Genomic DNA, 18,717 nt, shown 5'->3' on the forward strand with positions numbered 1-18,717 from the left:
CTGGCGGTCGCCAGTAGATAGTTATAGTTAGGACCGTGTTTCCATAGGAAATCCGCAACATTCTATTTGTAATAACTTTGGCGCTGGTCGACGAATCCTCGCGAAATTTTCAAAACTAATGGGGCGCTACGCTCCGCTCCTACCCTGAAAGTCTCGGGGGGATTCGTCAAGCGGAGGCTGAGAAAAAAAGGGGGTCCCAAAACGCGTTTTCCCCATGCATTTTTCCATAGGACCTTTAGACACAGCTACAGCCCGAATGGCTGAACAGAATTACTTGAAATTTGGCAGAGATGTAGTCCTCAGGTCAAGGATGTGCCTTTTGTAGGTCTGGTGTAAATCTGTTCAGTAGGTCCTGAGAAAATAGCATTTAAATCAATATATATATCTGTAAGCGCGCTCCGTGCGCTTACCGTAAGCTTACCGTACGCGTACGGTGCCGTGCGCGAGCTCAATTCTGATTGGTGGTTACATGACTGTAAACATTCGAATCGGTCGAAATCAGGAAGTGTCGGCCGCCATTTTCTGTCTCTCGCACTGAGAAACAAAGGTGGGGAACGTGAAACGGGGGCAACGAAGAGAGTTGCAGACCCCCTAGTGTTTGGCAGGGGGTCCAAGAAGGACCCAAAAGTAAAAAAATAAATTTAATAATTTTAAAAAAAAAATCGCGGGGTACGCGTACGGTAAGCTTACCGTACGCGCACGGCAAAAAAAATAAAGAAGTAACAATCACATTTATTAAATAAATTAAAGGACCCACAAGGGAGAAAAAAACAAATGTTACTGCGTAAAAAAAGACGAGGCGGCATGGACTGCGCAACGTGGGCGTTCGGTGCGCGAAGCGCCCCGAGTGCCCACAGCGCGTGCGCTGGGTGTGCACATAGTGAAAAACCAGGAAAAAAAAAATAAATAAATACATAACTTAGCATTTAAAAAACCGTACAAATTCACTTAAAAAACCATAGGTTTCACACATGTTATAGTTAGCTGTACATTTCACTCGTAAAAAACCAATGAAATTCCACGTTATAGTTAGATCAGGTAACTAACTTGCGCGACCGCAATCCACAATGTGTAATTTCAGATGTCATCATTGATGTCATCAGCAGTTTATTGTGGGCGCGCAAGTTATAGTTACCTGATCTAACTAGAACGTGGAATTTCATTGGTTTTTTACGAGTGAAATGTACAGCTAACTATAACGTGTGAAACCTATGGTTTTTTTAAGTGAATATTACCTATAGTTAGGACCTATTTTCCTTAGGAAATCCGCAACATTCTATTTGGAATAACTTTGGCGACCGTTGACGAATCTTCGCAAAGTTTTCAAAACTTTTGGCCAGCACCGGTTTGCTCCTATCCTGAAAGTCTTGGGATGATTTGTGTAGCGGGGGCCGAGAAAAAAGGGTGTCCCAAAACATATTTTCCCCATGCAATTTCCCATAGGATCTTTAGCCTCAGCTACAGCCCGAACTGCTGAACGGAATTACACCAAATATATATGTGGGCGGAGCCTAACCACACATCCCATCGTGAGATCTGATTGGCTGTCAGCACTTCATCCAAGAAGTGTTGGCAGCCATCTTGGGACCAATATACATGATAGCACCTCTTTAAAAAGCATTGCAGTTAATGTTCTAAGGTGACTTTACCATGTGAAAAAGCCTTCTGCTGGGATATCAAGTTTGAGAGAACTATTTTCTCATGCTTTTCCGACAGAGGTTTGGAAGGTGATCCATAAGCTAAACTGAGAGCTTATTTTCTGTATATTTACATTATCTTTCTCAGTCATGTGAGAACGAAGTCTGACATTCTCAGTAAAACATGTACATCCAACAAGGGCAGAGACTGTCAGTTGATCCCTTTGTGTTCTACTGCAGCTTCCCAGAGTGTTCCAAAAAACAACTAGAGCGCTAACAGTCCTACTTATGACAAACGTATGGCACACCTGAAGCCATCTTGATTGGAATAAAGTGGTAACTCTTAAAACATTTAAATTAAAAAGGAACAAAATGAGGGGGTTCATTTTGCCATAGAAAGTATGATTAGTGCTGCAGAAAGAAAAATTAGGGCACAGTTTGACATCTCAAATCCTCTTCTATTTCATTAAAAAATTCTGACATGCAGACTGAAACATGCACTTTCAATACCGGCAGCAGACTTCCCTGGTGAGCAGTAGCTTTACTACAGTGATCTAATGAGCAACTAGAGTGCTACCATTCAGAATTTATGGCAAATGTGAGACACATCTGAATGCCTTCTTGATGGAACCAAAGTAAACAAGCATTGAAAATTCAATAGGTCTCGCCCTTGTTTAAGTTAAAGCAATTCTGTTTGTAATTAGGTGGCTTTTTAGCTTTGCTTTTATTAGTGTTTTTCAAACTTTCATGTACATAACATGCATATGCATGCATATATGTAAATGTATGCATGCATTAATATTTGAATTTATATAGATCTGCAGATTATATATATGTTTATATATGTATGTATATATATTCACTTAAAAAACCATAGGTTTCACAGACGTTATAATTAGCTGGACATTTCATTCGTAAAAAACCAATGAAATTCCCCCGTTATAGTTAGTTAAGCTAACTATAACTCGCGCACCCGCAATGCACTGCTGATGACGTCACATATAACATCACTCATTACATTGTCACTGACATCACTCATGACATCACTGATGACATCTCAAATGACATCACTGATGACATCATCCAGTGAATGTGTGTTTTTCTGAAAATTAAATATGTTTTATATATGTATATCTCAAGGTCGATGGAAGAATAAATGGGTATATAAGTGTCTAAATGGATGATTTGTTTTTGAAAAATTGATTGTGTAACTGACTGATTAAGTGTATCATAGTGAATACATGGCTTAGTGAGTAATGTTTAAATATGTAAATATCTGTATCAGTCTCTCACTTTGTGTATAAGTGGCTGCATGGGTTGGTGAGTAGCTACATGGGTGTCTATATAGGTTATTAGTTGGTTTTTAGAGTATCAGTCTGAGTGTCTGCATGGTTCGGTGGGGGGTATTACGTAGTGCATAGGTGCATGAATGAGTGACTCACTGTATGTGTTGAACACAGCATGTGTGCAGGACTGTATGGGTGGATGAGTGTGTGTTTGGGTGTGTTAGTGAGTGAATGACTGTCTCAATAGTCTCTTTATGAGTAACTACATATGTTTTAAACTAGTATATGTGACTATTGGTGTATATAAGTGAGTATATGTGAGAGTGAGAGATTGAAAGAGTTTCTGTATGAATAAGTATGTGTTTCTATAAGTGATTGTTTAAAAGACTAAGTATGTGTAAGTTTCCGTAGAAGTAAGTGTGGTGGTGTCTATAACTGTATATGAAGGTAAATGGATGTTTGATTCTTTATTAGCATGAGTGACTATGTGTGTGAGTAACTCTATGGATGAGTGGCATTGTGTAACAGGATGTACAGGTGTACGAGTACATATGAGTGAGTACATGTATGAGTGACTGTATAGGACTGTTGGTGAATGAGTAGATGTGTATGTGGATCTAAGAATTACAGAAGAGATTGTTGAAACTGGTATTGGAATTTCCAATATTTTTTTATTTTTTAGTCTCTATTTTTGAATGTGTGTATCAAAGGTTATATTAGGGTGAGCGGAGGTCTGCCACTCTATCACAAGGATGATGTCATCAGTGATGTCATTTGAGATGTCATCAGTGATGTCATAAGTGATGTCAGTGACCATGTCATGAGTGATGTTATATGTGACGTCATCAGCAGTGGATTGTGGGTGCGCGAGTTATAGTTAGCTTAACTAACTATAACGGGGGAATTTCATTGTTTTTTTACGAATGAAATGTCCAGCTAACTATAACGTCTGTGAAACCTATGGTTTTTTAAGTGAATTTGCAAGGTTTTTTAAATGCTAATTCCTAACTATAACGTGTGTGAAACCCATGGTTTTTTCAGTGAATATATATATATATATATATATATATATATTCACTGAAAAAACCATAGGTTTCTCACATGTTATAGTTAGTGGAAATTTTACTGATAAAAAACCAATGAAATTGCCCCGTTATAGTTAGCGCAGGCAACTATAACTCACGCGACCGCAATCCTCTGCTGATGCTAATACTGTATTTAGACACTTATTTGCCCATGTCTTCTTCCATACATTTTTAGCTATACATATATTGCAAATATTTTTTTTTCATAAAGACACGTATGTCATCAGCAGAGGATTGCGGTCGCGTGAGTTATAGTTGCCTGCGCTAACTATAACGGGGCAATTTCATTGGTTTTTTATCAGTAAAATTTCCACTAACTATAACATGTGTGAAACCTATGGTTTTTTCAGTGAATTTGCAAGGTTTTTTAAATGCTAATTCCTAACTATAACGTGTGTGAAACCTATGGTTTTTTCAGTGAATTAGTACGGTTTTTTAAATGCTAAGTTTTTTTCCCTTATAATAAGCCCTGTACATTTGGTGGCCTACGGCCACCAAAAGCACAGGGGGTGGGGTAAGTGTGGATAGTGTTTTTTTCCATTGTAATAAGCCCAGCACATTTGGTGGCCTTCGGCCACCAAAAGCACAGGGGGTGGGGTAAGTGTGGATAGTGTTTTTTTTATTTTTCTTTTTTTACCGTACGCTTACCGTAAGCGTACGGTAAGCGTACCCCGCGAAATTGCCGAAAAAAAAATAAAACCGTTTTTGCACTTGGGGGATGTTTGGGGACTCCCTCAACATGACTATGTGGGAGGGAGTTGTCAAAACAGCCCCTTTACATGTTTTTGGGCTTCCGATTTTAAAAATCTCTCTCAGTGCGAGAGACAAAATGGCGGCCGCCGCTTCCTGGTTTCGGCCGATTCGAATGTTTACTAAGATCTAAGAGCCAATCAGAATCGCGCTCGCGCACGCCACCGTACGCTTACCGTAAGCGTACGGTAAGCGTACCGTAAGCTGGCTCAGATATATATATTGATTTAAAGGCTATTTTCTCAGAATCTACTGAACAGATTTACACCAAACCTACAAAAGGCACTTCCTTGACCTAGGGACTACCTCTGCCAAATTTTGAGTAATTCTGTTCAGCCATTCGGGCTGTAGCTCGTTCTAAAGGTCCTATGGAAAAATGCATGGGAAAAACGTTTTGGGACCCCCCTTTTATCTCAGCCCCCGCTTGACGAATCCCCCCGAGACTTTCAGGGTAGGAGCGGAGCGTAGCGCCCCACCTATTTTGAGAAATTTGCGAGGATTCGTCGACCGGCGCCAAAGTTATTCAAAATAGAATGTTGAGGTTTTCCTATGGAAACGTGGTCCTAACTATAACTACCTACTGGCTATCGCCAGTAGGTAAAAAAAATATATATATATATATATATATATATATATATATATATGTTTTATAAGAAGGTTATGATCATTGCGATCTCATGTTGATGTCATTATGGAAACAATAATATGGTTACTGCTTTCTATTCATATTCAAGCATGTGAATCTATGAAAGACACCCCAATACTGGAGAAGAACAATTGTTACTTACCTGTAAACAGGTGGTTCTCCAGTATTGGTGTCTTTCATAGATTCACATGCGATCCTCCCTTCAGAGGCTTTTTCCTCCTCATAAACTATGCATACACTTTGGTGCTACGAAAATCTGAGGTCAGGAACTGAGGAGAAGGTTCTGGAGAGGTGCTGACGCCTGATTGGCTGTAGTTTGGACCAAGATAATGACAGAGATAGACTGCAAATGTCTTTTTTCTCTCTCCATGTATCCCTATGGAGATTTCATATAGGTACATTCTTGGTGTTTTTACACCTATATAGCTTTATTTATGGTATTATTTAGGTATATTATGACTATATATATTGCTATTTTATTTACCGTGGGACTCCCACTCCGACGACGGGGAATATTCAAGCATGTGAATCTATGAAAGACACCAATACTGGAGAACCACCTGTTTACAGGTAAGTAACAATTGTTCTTCTGTTTCTTTACTCTCAATTTTCATCCTAACCCGCCATGTGGCAAAAATGTTTTAGCATTGGAACCTATGCCCATGTGCATTACCAGTGATAGGGGACGCACAATACCTAGTCCCTCAAAGTTGTCTTTGAAGAAAAAGAAGTTGTGCACATCTGAGCTCAACGCTAGATGACAGGAGTAGTCTCCGCATGTGATCTACAGTTGCTTACAGGCAAGTAACATTTTTCTTTCCCAGCCGGACTATCCGCCACTGTGAGAGTGCCATCTTTCTTGCATGGTATGCCCCCACTTTTTGCTGAATGTAATTTGACTGAGTGTGCCCTGGACTCCTGCCAATTAGGTGCCCAGGGCCTATGTTCCTTCCCTAAACAAAAACCTCCAGATTGGCAAACCCTGGCCACATGTCAGCCCCTGGTCTTTGACTGAGTGTGCCCTGGACTCCTGCCAATTAGGTGCCCAGGGCCTATGTTCCTTCCCTAAACAAAAACCTCCAGATTGGCAAACCCTGGCCACATGTCAGCCCCTGGTAAATGGTTCCCAGGGCCTTGTGACCAGGGAAGGCCTCTAAGGGCTGCAGAACTCATTGTGCCACCCTTAGAGGCCCTGTACCTTAACACACACACACACACACACACACACACACACTGCTCTTGCAGGCTGAGTGTCAGGGTTCAAGACAAAACAGTCGACATGCCCACCACATACACTGCCCTGGCATACATCAGCCACCCCTCTAGCTGGGTGCCCTATGCCAGTGGTGTGGGCACAGGAGCCCTGTGCCCCTACAGTACCCAGGTCCATTCCTGGGCACTAAGTGCAGTGCTGCCATTTAAGAGTACATGGTGCTGAGAGCTCATCAAACACGAACTCCACAGCACCATAATGGCAACACTGAAAACTGAGGTTTGGTATCAAACTTCTCAGCACATTAAACCCACACTGATGCCAGTGTGGGATTTAATGTACCAAGCACCCCAGAGGCTATCTTTGAGGTGCCCCCTTAAACCTATCCTACAACCCACGTCTGTTCTGAGGCTGCCTAGGCTGCCACACAGCAGACATGTTGCTGGACCCCTGGGTAGGAGAGCCCCTGCTCTCCTGGGTCTGCAACAATGCACATCCTGGGCGAGGTGCTAAATCTCCTCCCCCAGGATGGGCAGGGGGAAGCATCAAAGGCATGCCTCCTCTGTGAGCTTCCCCAGGCCACTGCAACCCCCCACTCTGGCGGGAAGCTTGGCCGGAAACCCCAAATAAGGACAGGGGATATGCCAGCCTGCCAACCCCACCCCTCAGGTGGGGGAGGCGAGGTGAAGCACATCTCGGGCGCTCGCCATCTTGAAGATGGAAGGCCCTACTCAATCAGGACTAGGCTACTGCCCCCCCCTCCCACAGAAGAGTGGCAGAATAGGGGGTGTACCCACCCCAGGACAGGGACCCATTGGTCCCTGCCCTTTACCTACCTGTAACGCCCCTAAATCTAGTATTTAGGGGCACCCTGAACCTTCCTTCACCAGATTCCGAAATGTAAAGAGCAAGAAGAAAGAAGACCTACCCTGCAGCTGCTAAGAAGAGGAAGACCCCAACTGCTTTGGCCCCAGCCCTACCGGCCTGTCGACCCTCGCCCGGCACCTCCTGTGGCCAGCAACCTCACAAACCCCGGAGGACCTGGCTAACTTTTGGCTCTAAGCACCTGGGACTCCCATGAGTAAAGGCTCTACTCAAAATCTGCTTCTAATCCCTTGCATCAGCCCGGAACCGCGAACCCTACACACTCTGCACCCGCCAAGCCTGGCCTGTTCCGCAGTGAACGACCACGAGGACGACCCCATGGCGACTGTGACCCCGAGTCCGGCACCCAAGGACCTCCCTCGACACTCCTGAAGAAGCCTGCAGCCTCAGAACCAGGTGCCCCCCCAACTGCGATCAACAGGTTAAGATTTCCCGACACCAAAAGGCACCCCTGCGGCCCCCTGTGCCCAACTCCTGGGTATCTACCTATCCTCTAACTACCCAACTTACCTCTCGAAGTGGTGGTGGTACCTGAAGAATCTTCATCCCCTAGCTTGCAGTCTTTTTCTAAACCGGAGATTTCCCATTGAAATCAATTGAGCGCCCGAAGGCTCAAGAGCACCCTGCACCCAGCCGCCCGAGTGTCCCTGGCAGTGTAACCTCTACACTATTGCAATTAACTTGAAACTTCCATTGAACTCAATGCATTATTGTGTTTAAAACTGTGTTGCCTATTGCAACCACTTGTAACTTTCTACAAAAGCCAATTGCATATTGCAAAAGTATTTATATAAAGCATCTCGTTCTGAGAAGGTATATTTTAATACCTATTGTTGGTTCTAAAATAAAACAGACCTATATTTCTTTATATATAAACCATTGGCCTAGAGTTCAGTTATTGAGTGTGTGAGACCATTTGCTGACTGAGTGTGTGCAACAAATGCTTTACACTGTCCTCTGATACTGCCTTACTGCTCGACCAAGCTACCACTTTAGGGAGTAAGGTTATATCTAACTTTAGCCTCTGCCAAACCTCTGGGGACTGTGGACTCTGTACACACTGTACCTATTTGGGAACAGTATATACAGAGCCACTTTCTCACAGTCACAAATTCATAATTGACCTTGTCCTTTTCCTGCTATTTTACAATTTACATACAATTCCCCAGAGGTAAAGGACTTCTCGTTAATGGCTGAGCTGAAGTTGGCTGGACTGACTACATTTAAAGAAGCAGCCCTCATTTTTTTTCTGGATACTGTATTTTCAAACCTGGTTTTTCTTAGATTTATCATTAGAAAATGTTCCTATGGTAGAAATGAAAATAAACCTTTTGTGAAATAAGCTCAATCTAAGAGTATAAGGATGTGTCCGGCAGGGTGACTTTATGAATCGGGGAAATATCCTTGCTGTAGAAACTGACGGAGAAGTCAATGGCTTACATTAAAAGGTGGTAGTGGATTTGAAAGTCATAACAATCCATTTCCAGTCAGAACTTTTACTTAGAATCTTTCCTTAGAGGGAAGTAAAGTGAGCATGTAGCGGAGTTTCCCCACAAAAAACAGTTGACTTCCCTCCTGTTCATCTGTGCTCTGTGAGGCTTCACCAGGGCAGGTACTGCTTCCCACAGTGAGGAATGGTGTACAGTGGGAAAGTTAAACTACAGTTTTTGTGTCGACACTGATCTGCTGGTTTACAAGATCTTGGTGGCTCATGAGCAGCTCACACTCTAGTGCCCTGCTAGGGTAGTCTGGTTACTGAACAGTCCCGTTCGGAGTGCCTAAATTCTGGTACATTCAAACGTAATGGCCAAAAATGTACTTAAGCATAACTTGGCCAGGCAGCAGGATTTGCTCAAGTAGTGTATACATTGGATAGAAATAGACTGGACAGACTACTTGTTTTTACTTTACTTTTTAGAAATAGTGACTACATTACAGGTAAATAAAATATCTGACCCGAAGCATTAGATCACACATTGAAAACCAGACGTGTCTCGCTTCTGGGCCCAAGTTATAAACCTACAAGCTTTTAACGCTGCACCACCGCCCCAAACGTCTAACAGCTTTGTGACTTCGGTCTGTCCCTCATACCCACACTTTTAATGCTGCACCACCACCCCTAAAGTTCCAACAGCGTGGCGACTTCGGTCTTTCCCTCATACCCACACTTTTAATGATTTCTGAAATGCTGTTTTCCGCCCTACCATACCCACCCCACAGTGGTTTCTGCCCCTTCACACCCCCATTGCCATAATGGTGGTTCTTGTTCTTTATTCCTGAGCATGCATCTTTTTAACTAATGGTCCGTCTGTTTCAGATAAAGAAGAGTAAAACGAAGATGCCTTCCCTTGTGCAGAAGTGGCAGACGATCCAGCGGGAGCTGGATGAAGAAGAGAACTCTAGCTCCAGTGAGGAGGACCGGGAGGTGCTGTCGCACAAGCGTATCGAAGAGTGGAAGCAGCAGCAGCTGGTTACGTAAGTCCTAACTTCACACGATCTTATGTAGAACAGAGTTGGGAGCCCAAGCTCTGTTGAAGTTTCATGAGTGCCGGGGGCAGTCAGAGGTTTCTATTTCGGTGCTCAGTGTGCACTCTTGTTTACTACTGTTGTCTTGGGATTAGAATACTAGATCGGTTATAGACCACCAGCTGCAGATTCCTTACATTATGTTGCAGCTGCAGATTCCTTACATTATTTCCCATGTGCTCCCTGGATCCACAAGATTTTCTTTTAAGCCATATCCTTGCACGTTGATAGATGGTGTCCGTATGCTCCACGTGACGATGTTTGCATCTTCTCTGTGAAGCGAGTATCCCTGTCACTTTTTATAAGGCGTTTTCAATGTTTGTAGAATTTTTGGGTGTGTAGGATTGTGAGAAAGTGCCATTTTTCTTGAATGGTATGCCCCCATATTTTGCTGAATTGCTGAATGTACTTTGAGTGTGCCCTGGACTCCTGCCAGTCAGGTGCCCAGGGCCTATGTTCCTTCCCTAAAACCTATGCTGAAACCTAAAACCCAAATCTGCAAACCCTGGCCACATGTCAGCCCCTGGTAAATGGTACACTATGTACCCAGGACCCTGTGACCAGGGAAGGCCTCTAAGGGCTGCAGCACCCATTGTGCCACCCTTAGAGGCCCTGTACCCTGACACAAACGCACTGCCCTTGCAGGCTGAGTGTCTGGGTGCAGAACAAAAGAGTTGACATGGCACAAATCCCTGTGTGCCATGCCCACAACACACACTGCCCTGGCATACATCAGCCACCCCTCTAGCTGGGTGCCCTATGCCAGTGGTGAGGGAACGGGTGCATGAGCCCTGTACCCCTACAGTGCCCAGGTCCATTCCTGGGTCCTGTAAGTGCAGTGCTGCCATTTAGAGTATATACTGCTGGGAGTTTGTCATTACGAACTCCACAGCACCATAATGGCTGCACTGAAGACTGGGAAGTTTGGAATCAAACTGTTCGAGGCATATGAGCTGCTGCAGTCACATTATTGCATTAGATCGCCGCCCAGTGTTGGGTCCGGATGTTGCACGTTGTTGTCTTCGAGTCTTCGAGATCTCACGATATAGGTGACTCCTCCCCTGGACTACAGTGCGCATGGACAGCTCCTCCATCGTCAGATTGTTTTTTTCCGCCATCTGGTTCGGATGTACTTCTGCGACGCCAACTTCGACTCCGAAGTTCTCAACTTTCTTCACAGCAAATCCAAGTATCTCGACGGGATTGCTCTCCGGTCGATACCCTAGAACTTTCCGGGACTTTATTTCTCATATTTCCATCGACGCAGGCCTCTGGGCCTATCGACCCCACTCGGGCCTCGGGCCCATGCAAAGGACCCCCTTCAAAAAATGCCCCCAGTGTGGTGCTAAATACCCACACACGGATCACCCGGTGTGCAACAGATGCCTATCTCCGGAGCATAGAAAAGACTGCTCAGCCTGCGCACTCTTCCGTTCCAAAAAGACAATCAGGAACCGAAGGGCCCATCGACAAGCGATGCATCGGCAAGCAGCGGCACCTGAACCGGGCGATATCTTCGACCCCTCGGATGCCGAGGACTCGGACGATCTACAGCTAGTCACAGTCGAAGAATCGGACTCAGATGACCCAATCCCATCGGGGCAGCACGTGAGTACCGATGCCCGTGTCCCAATCACCCCACATAAGGCTCCGGTCACGACATCGCCACAAGGCCTTCGTCACGATCGAAACATCCCTTCGGAAGCCCCACCCTCGGACCCGGCTCCGAAGATAACAGAAAAGCCTTCCGGTAGCTTGGGACTGAGCAAACCGTATCTCCCTACACCCAAAATGCCTTCGGCGCCGAGAAAAACACATCCGGCTCCGGCGCAGAAAGACTCGACCGTTCCCAAAAACGTCGAGCCGAAGCTTCTCGAGTCGAAAAAGGTAGATCCCAAGAAAAATATCGACCCGAAAAAGACTAAACTCCAAAAAGGTCACCGAGCCTAAAAAACAGATCGAACCCAAGAAAACGGTCGATCCAAAAAAGGACGTCGAAGTCAAAGCTCCCGAACCGAACAAAAACAAGGTTCCCGAGCCAAATAAGTCGAAGCCGAAGCCTACAAATCCTTCGTCTCCCAGCAAAAAACACCAAAAATCTTCGGTGCCGAAACCACCAAATACAGAGGAGGAGCTGTTTTTTCCGGATCCTGTCGATCCAAAACAGAAAAGAATCATCATAGACCCTAACACAGGTCATGTAGTGCTCCACAAGAGAAATTCATCCTGCCTTACCCTCTCCTATTCCTCTAAAAAGGAAGGACATTGCTACTTCTCCTATTAGGCCTGTCACCCCTCCTCCTCTCTCCTATTCTGCCTTATGTGCCATACACACCCCCATGCCTCTACAGCCTGTTGGGGACCCGGATGACAACATAGATAATGATCCTCAGGATACTTATGACGTTCCTGATGACCCAAATCCCAACCTGGACACATGGGGAAACCCATATTCACCAGACAATAACACACCTCTTCTAGACCCCACACCATACCCTTCAAAACCATCCCCTCCTGATGACACCATTGCATTTCATCAGTTAGTGGACAGGGCTGCTAGTTTCCACGGGGTAGATATGCATGCTGACCCTCTGGAGGAGGATTTCTTGCTGGACGCCTTCCCAACCACAGAAAGAAGTGTCCGCACTTTACCCATGCTCAAAGGGGTTCTAAAACATGCACTAGAAATATTCAAAGACCCCATTAGGGCTAGAATACTCAACCCTAGACTGGAAAAGAAATATAGAGCAGCACCCTCCGACCCTACATACATCAAGGGTCAACTACAGCTGGACTCTTTAGTAGTTGCCAACGCACGAAAGAGGGCAAACTCACAAACCACTGGCGATGCCGCACCACCAGAAAGAGTCCAAACTACTAGAGGCATCAGGGAAAAGGGTGGCTTCACAAGCAGCCAACACCTGGAGAATACCTAACACACAAGCATTGTTAGCTAGATATGACAGGGCACACTATGACAAACTAGAGGAGCTGCTACAACATCTCCCTGACCCATATAAACAGGCAACTGATCTTATCCAAGAAGGAAAGTTCATCACTAATGCCTCGATAAAGTGTGCTCTAGATGCAGCTGACACAGCCTCTAGAACAGTCAATACTAGCGTAATGCTAAAAAGACACGCATGGCTTCGCATATCCGGTTTCAAACCAGAGGTGCAAACCACTATTCTCAATCAACCCCTTAACCACGATTTCCTGTTCGGGCCTGAAACAGATGTCCTACTAGACAAGATGAAAAAGGACACTGACACCGCTAAATCTATGGGTGCACTGCAGTCCTATCAATCCAAACGTTCCTTTTGTAGATCCTCCTATGGAGGTACAGGGAGAGGGAATAACACACAAACCTCTCAACCTTTCCAAACTACCTCTCAAAACACATTTCACAGAGGCAGAGGAGGATATAGAGGAAACGATACTAAAGGCAGAGGTAACAACAACAACCGTACCTCCACCACTCCCAAACAGTGACCTCCTACACCTGCCTCCAGACCACTTAACACCAGTCGGAGGCAGAATATCACGGTTCCTACCTGTCTGGGAATCCATCACAACAGACAGGTGGGTGAAGCAAATTATCCATTCTGGTTACTGTCTGGAACTTACATCTACCCCACCCAACATACCACCCAAACACAGGCCAATGTCACAGGAACATACCATACTATTACAACAGGAAGTCTTAGCAATGCTACAAAAGCACGCTATAGAACCGGTTCCCCTGCAGCAACAAGGAAAGGGAATTTACTCCCTCTATTTCCTAATCCCCAAAAAAGACGGCTCCCTCAGGCCCATTCTCGACCTTCGTCCCCTCAATCACTATATACACTCCGATCATTTTCACATGATCACACTCCAAGTACTACCACTACTACAGCAAGGCGATTTTCTCGCCACGCTCGATCTGAAAGACGCATACTTTCACATACCCATTCATCCCGCACACAGGAAATACCTCAGATTCGTAGTGCAGGGACAGCACTACCAATTCAAAGTCCTACCCTTCGGGGTAACAACAGCACCAAGGGTGTTCACAAAATGCTTAGCAGTAGTGGCGGCACATCTACGGAGACAACATATTCATGTGTTTCCATATCTAGACGATTGGCTGATAAAGGCCGAATCACATCACCAATGTCTGCAGCACACTGTGACCACAATCCATCTATTACACAATCTGGGATTTTCCCTCAACTACCCCAAATCCCATCTACAACCCTCCCATATACAGCAATATCTGGGAGCAACGATAGACTCCACAGTAGCAAAGGCTTACCCAGCTCCAGCCAGGATACAGAACATTCAAGCAATGATCCAAAAATTCCAACCTCAGACTCTCTTGCCAGCAAGAGTGTTTATGCAACTCATAGGCATGATGGCATCTTGCATATTCATAGTCCCACATGCTCGGCTACAAATGTGTCCCATACAGGAATGCCTAGCAACACAATGGAACCAGGCTCAAGGGAAACTAAAGGACCTAGTGTTGGTAGACAGTCGTACCCATCGCTCTCTGCAATGGTGGAACACACAAAACCTTTCAAAAGGGCGATTGTTCCAAGAGCCAGTGCCACAGGTAGTGTTGACAACAGACGCATCACTCACAGGGTGGGGAGCCCATCTACTTCAACATACAGTGCAAGGTCTATGGACACCGCACCAAAAGATACACCACATAAACTACCTAGAATTACTGGCAATATTTCAGGCAATGAAGGCCTTTCAACAAGACGGTCCTAGTCCGGACAGACAATATGACAGCAATGTTCTACATACAGAAACAGGGGGGGACACTCTCTGCAGCTATCACAACTAGCGCAAAGGATATGGAGATGGGCCATTCCACAAAACATCCATCTTCTAGCAGAACATCTCCCAGGAGTAAACTACCAGATTGCAGACTTATTGAGCAGACACAGTCAACAGATCCACGAATGGGAACTTCACCCGGAAGTCCTACTCTCCTTCTTCCATGCATGAGGACACCCAGACATAGATCTGTTCGCCACAAAGGAAAACGCAAAATGCCCATCCTTCGCCGCCAGGTTCCCGCACCCGCAGTCGAAGGGCAATGCGATATGGATGAACTGGTCAGGCAGATTTGCGTACGCTTTTCCGCCAACCCCACTCATTCCATTAGTGGTACGCAAACTACAGCAACGAACACTTACAATGATCCTAGTTGCTCCCACATGGGCACGACAACCATGGTACACAACACTCCTAGAACTCTGTCGTCCCTCATCAACGACTACACCTCTCTCCAAAACAACTCACACAGAACCATGGAGAGATACAACACCCAGACCCCAATCAAATGAACCTAGCAATCTGGCTCCTGAAGTCTTAGAGTTCGGATACCTTAACCTGCCTCCTGATTGTATGAATATCATCAAAGAGGCAAGACGTCCCACTACCAGAGCCTGTTAGGCAAACAAATGGAAAAGATTTGTTATTTACTGCCAAAATAATCAAATCAATCCACTAGACGCTTCTGTCCAAAACATAATTTGTTATCTGCTACACTTACAAAGATGTAATCTAGCATATTCATCTATCAGATTACACCTGGCGGCTATTGCAGCATACCTCCAGAACAGACAACACGTGTCTCTCTTCCGCATACCACCTATTAAGGCGTTTATGGAAGGACTCAAAAGAGTAATCCCTCCAAGAGCTCCACCTTCTCCAGTCTGGAATCTTAACATTGTACTTACTAGACTTATGGGTCGACCCTTTGAGCCTCTACATTCTTGCGAATTACAGTTCCTAACATGGAAGGTGGCATTTCTAATAGCGATCACTTCACTGAGAAGAGTAAGTGAATTGCAGGCACTGACAATTCAAGAACCTTTCATGCAAATACACCAAAATAAGGTAGTTCTCAGGACAAACCCTAAATTCCTACCAAAGGTCATAACTAGTTTTCACATTAACCAATCAATTGAGTTACCTGTCTTTTTTCAAAAACCACAGTCAGTAGCGGAAAGGGCACTCCACACACTGGATGTCAGAAGGGCTCTACTCTACTACATAGACAGAACTAAACCATTTCGAAAGACAAAACAGTTGTTTGTGTCTTTCTGTCAACCTCATAAGGGTAACCCTATTTCAAAGGCAGGGATAGCCAGATGGATAGTTAAGTGCATACAAATATGTTATCAAAAAGCTAAACGCACATTAACTATTCCCCCAAGAGCACATTCCACGCGCAAAATGGGGGCATCCATGGCTTTTCTAGGGAATATCCCCTTAGAACACATTTGTAAGGCAGCTACATGGTCTACCATACATACCTTCACTAAACACTATTGTGTTGATGTGCAAGCCAAACAACAAGCTTCTGTAGGTCAGGCTGTCCTTAAAACACTTTTCCAAACTACTGCAACTGCCACCGGTAACCACCACTAGAGGAGGAACTGCTATACAGTCTATGCAATAATGTGACTGCAGCAGCTCATATGCCTCGAACGGTAAATGCTACTTACCAGTATGCATCTGTTCTTGGCATGTAGAGCTGCTGCAGTCACATGCCCACCCTCCTCCCTGGTGCCGGGCACAGTTGCAGTACTATCTTATTTAGATACATTTACATGAACACCTTTCTTTCTATTACTATCCTCCATCTTTGCCACAATGGCGAAAAAACAATCTGACGATGGAGGAGCTGTCCATGCGCACTGTAGTCCAGGGGAGGAGTCATTTATCTCGTGAGATCTCGAAGACTCTTCCAAGACAACAACGTGCAACATCCGGACCCAACACTAGGCGGCGATCTAATGCAATAATGTGACTGCAGCAGCTCTACATGCCAAGAACAGATGCATACTGGTAAGTAGCATTTACCTTTCAGCACATTAAACCCACACTGATGTCAGTGTGGAATTTAATGTAAAATGCACGACAGAGGGCATCTTAGAGTTGCCCCCTGAAACGCGACCAACTTCTAGTGACCTGACTAAGTGGCTGCCTAGGCTGCCACCACCAGACGTTTCTGGAACCCTGGGTCGAAACCTTCTGCTCTCTGGGGCCTGAATCAATGCACATCCTGGGACGATTTGCCAAGCCTTCTCCCCCAGGATAGGCCGGGTTCACGAAGGGGAAGCTTCAAAGGCATACCGCCTTTGTGAGCCTCTCCAGACCATTTGCTGCTTTCAGCAACTGGTCCCCACTGGTTCTACCTCTCACTTTGGGCGGGAGACCCGGCGGGAAAACAAGTGAGGAAGAGGTGTGCCCATCTCTGCCAACTCCACCCCTCAGGTGGGAGAGGCGAGGTGAAGCACAACCTCGAGTCTCCCCCATCTTGAGGATAAGTGGACCCAGCCAACCAGGGACCGGCTCCTGCCCCCCACCCTCTGTAGAGGGGCGGAATAGGTGGTGTAGCCACCCCAGGGAATGGACTCATTGGTCCCTGCCCTTTACCTACTTGTAACTCCCCTAAATTTTGTATTTAGGGGGCACCCTGAAACTTGCTTCCTCAGATCCAGAAACTACAAGAAAAGGACTGAAGAGCCACGTAGAGCTAACAAGAGGACGACGCCCACTGACTTGGCCCCTGCCTTACAGGTCTCTCCCCTCGACCCTGCTCCTGAAAAATACCGGTGTCCTGCAGCCAGCAACCTCAAAAACCCTGGAGGACCTGCCTGCCTTCACTTCCAAGACTGAATCTCCTGTGAACACTGGACTTGTTCAAACTGCAGCTTCTGGTGCCAACCATAGACCGTGAATCCAGCCCACTCTGCACCCGCCGAACCCAGCTCGAGTGGAAACACCCCACCAGGAGGTCACCTCGGCGATCCTGACCCGAGATACGGCAACCCCTGACCTGCCTCCAGCTGACGCCTGCAGCCTAAATCCAGAAGGCCCCCCTAACCGCGACCAGGAGCTGGTAAGAAGATCCGACCCCCAAAAGCCACCCCTGCACCAGACGCCCCCTACCTTGTGTGCCCAAAGCGACGGTGCCTACCCAACCCTTAACTTCCCAACTTACCTCCAAGTGGTGGTCGCACCCAGAAGTCCTTCGTCACCCTGCCTGCAGTGCTTTTGCAAACCGGAGGTTCCCCATGGAAAACAGGGTACCTGACGTCGAAACAGCACCCTGCACCCGGCCTCCCAAGTGCTGCTGAGGGTGCACCTTTGGTGCAACTTTGTTTCCCCACTTGCCCTGAGCTTAAGTCCAGGAGCTTTGCTCCCACAACCAAGTGGCCTGCTCTGCAGCTGCCACCAACCAGAGGCCCCCTATTCCCCATTTGATAACATTGGACCTCCGCACCCGGCCACCCCAGTGCCATTGATGGTGCAATTAGTACATCCTGGACCTGAGGGACCCCTGAGTCTACCCCTAGAACCTCAACTCCCACTACCAAATACTTACCTCAAAACCGATAACACTTTGTTCAAGGCATGTGAGCTGTAGATAACATGCTATGCATAGATCGCCATCTAGTGTTGGGTCCGGATGTTTGCACTTTGTTTTGTTCGAAGAAGTCTTTCCAGTCACGAGGTAGGTGACTCCTTTCGGTGATTCTGCGCATAGGCATCAACTCCAGCCTTAGATTGCTTTTTTCCGCTATCTGGTTCAGATGTGTATTTCTGAGCTCCGGCACAGTTTCTCGGACCCCTTTGATGCGCAATCCATATCCTCGACGGTATTTTTATTGATCGCGGT

General features: G+C 45.9%; 1 protein-coding gene across 4 annotated transcripts in view; it reads left to right on the forward strand.

The window, feature by feature from the left end:
• FNBP4 (formin binding protein 4) overlaps positions 1-18,717 on the forward strand; it is a 298,745-nt gene that overhangs the window by 257,148 nt on the left and 22,880 nt on the right. For all 4 annotated transcript variants that reach the window (XM_085646515.1, XM_085646517.1, XM_085646516.1 and 1 more), the window contains one exon: positions 9,820-9,977. In XM_085646515.1, coding sequence (XP_085502641.1) covers positions 9,820-9,977 — 158 coding nt within the window. The remainder of the gene's footprint in view (positions 1-9,819; positions 9,978-18,717) is intronic.

Source organism: Triturus cristatus, chromosome 3_1 (assembly GCF_964204655.1).
Source record: "Triturus cristatus chromosome 3_1, aTriCri1.1, whole genome shotgun sequence".
Lineage (NCBI taxonomy): Eukaryota > Metazoa > Chordata > Amphibia > Caudata > Salamandridae > Triturus > Triturus cristatus.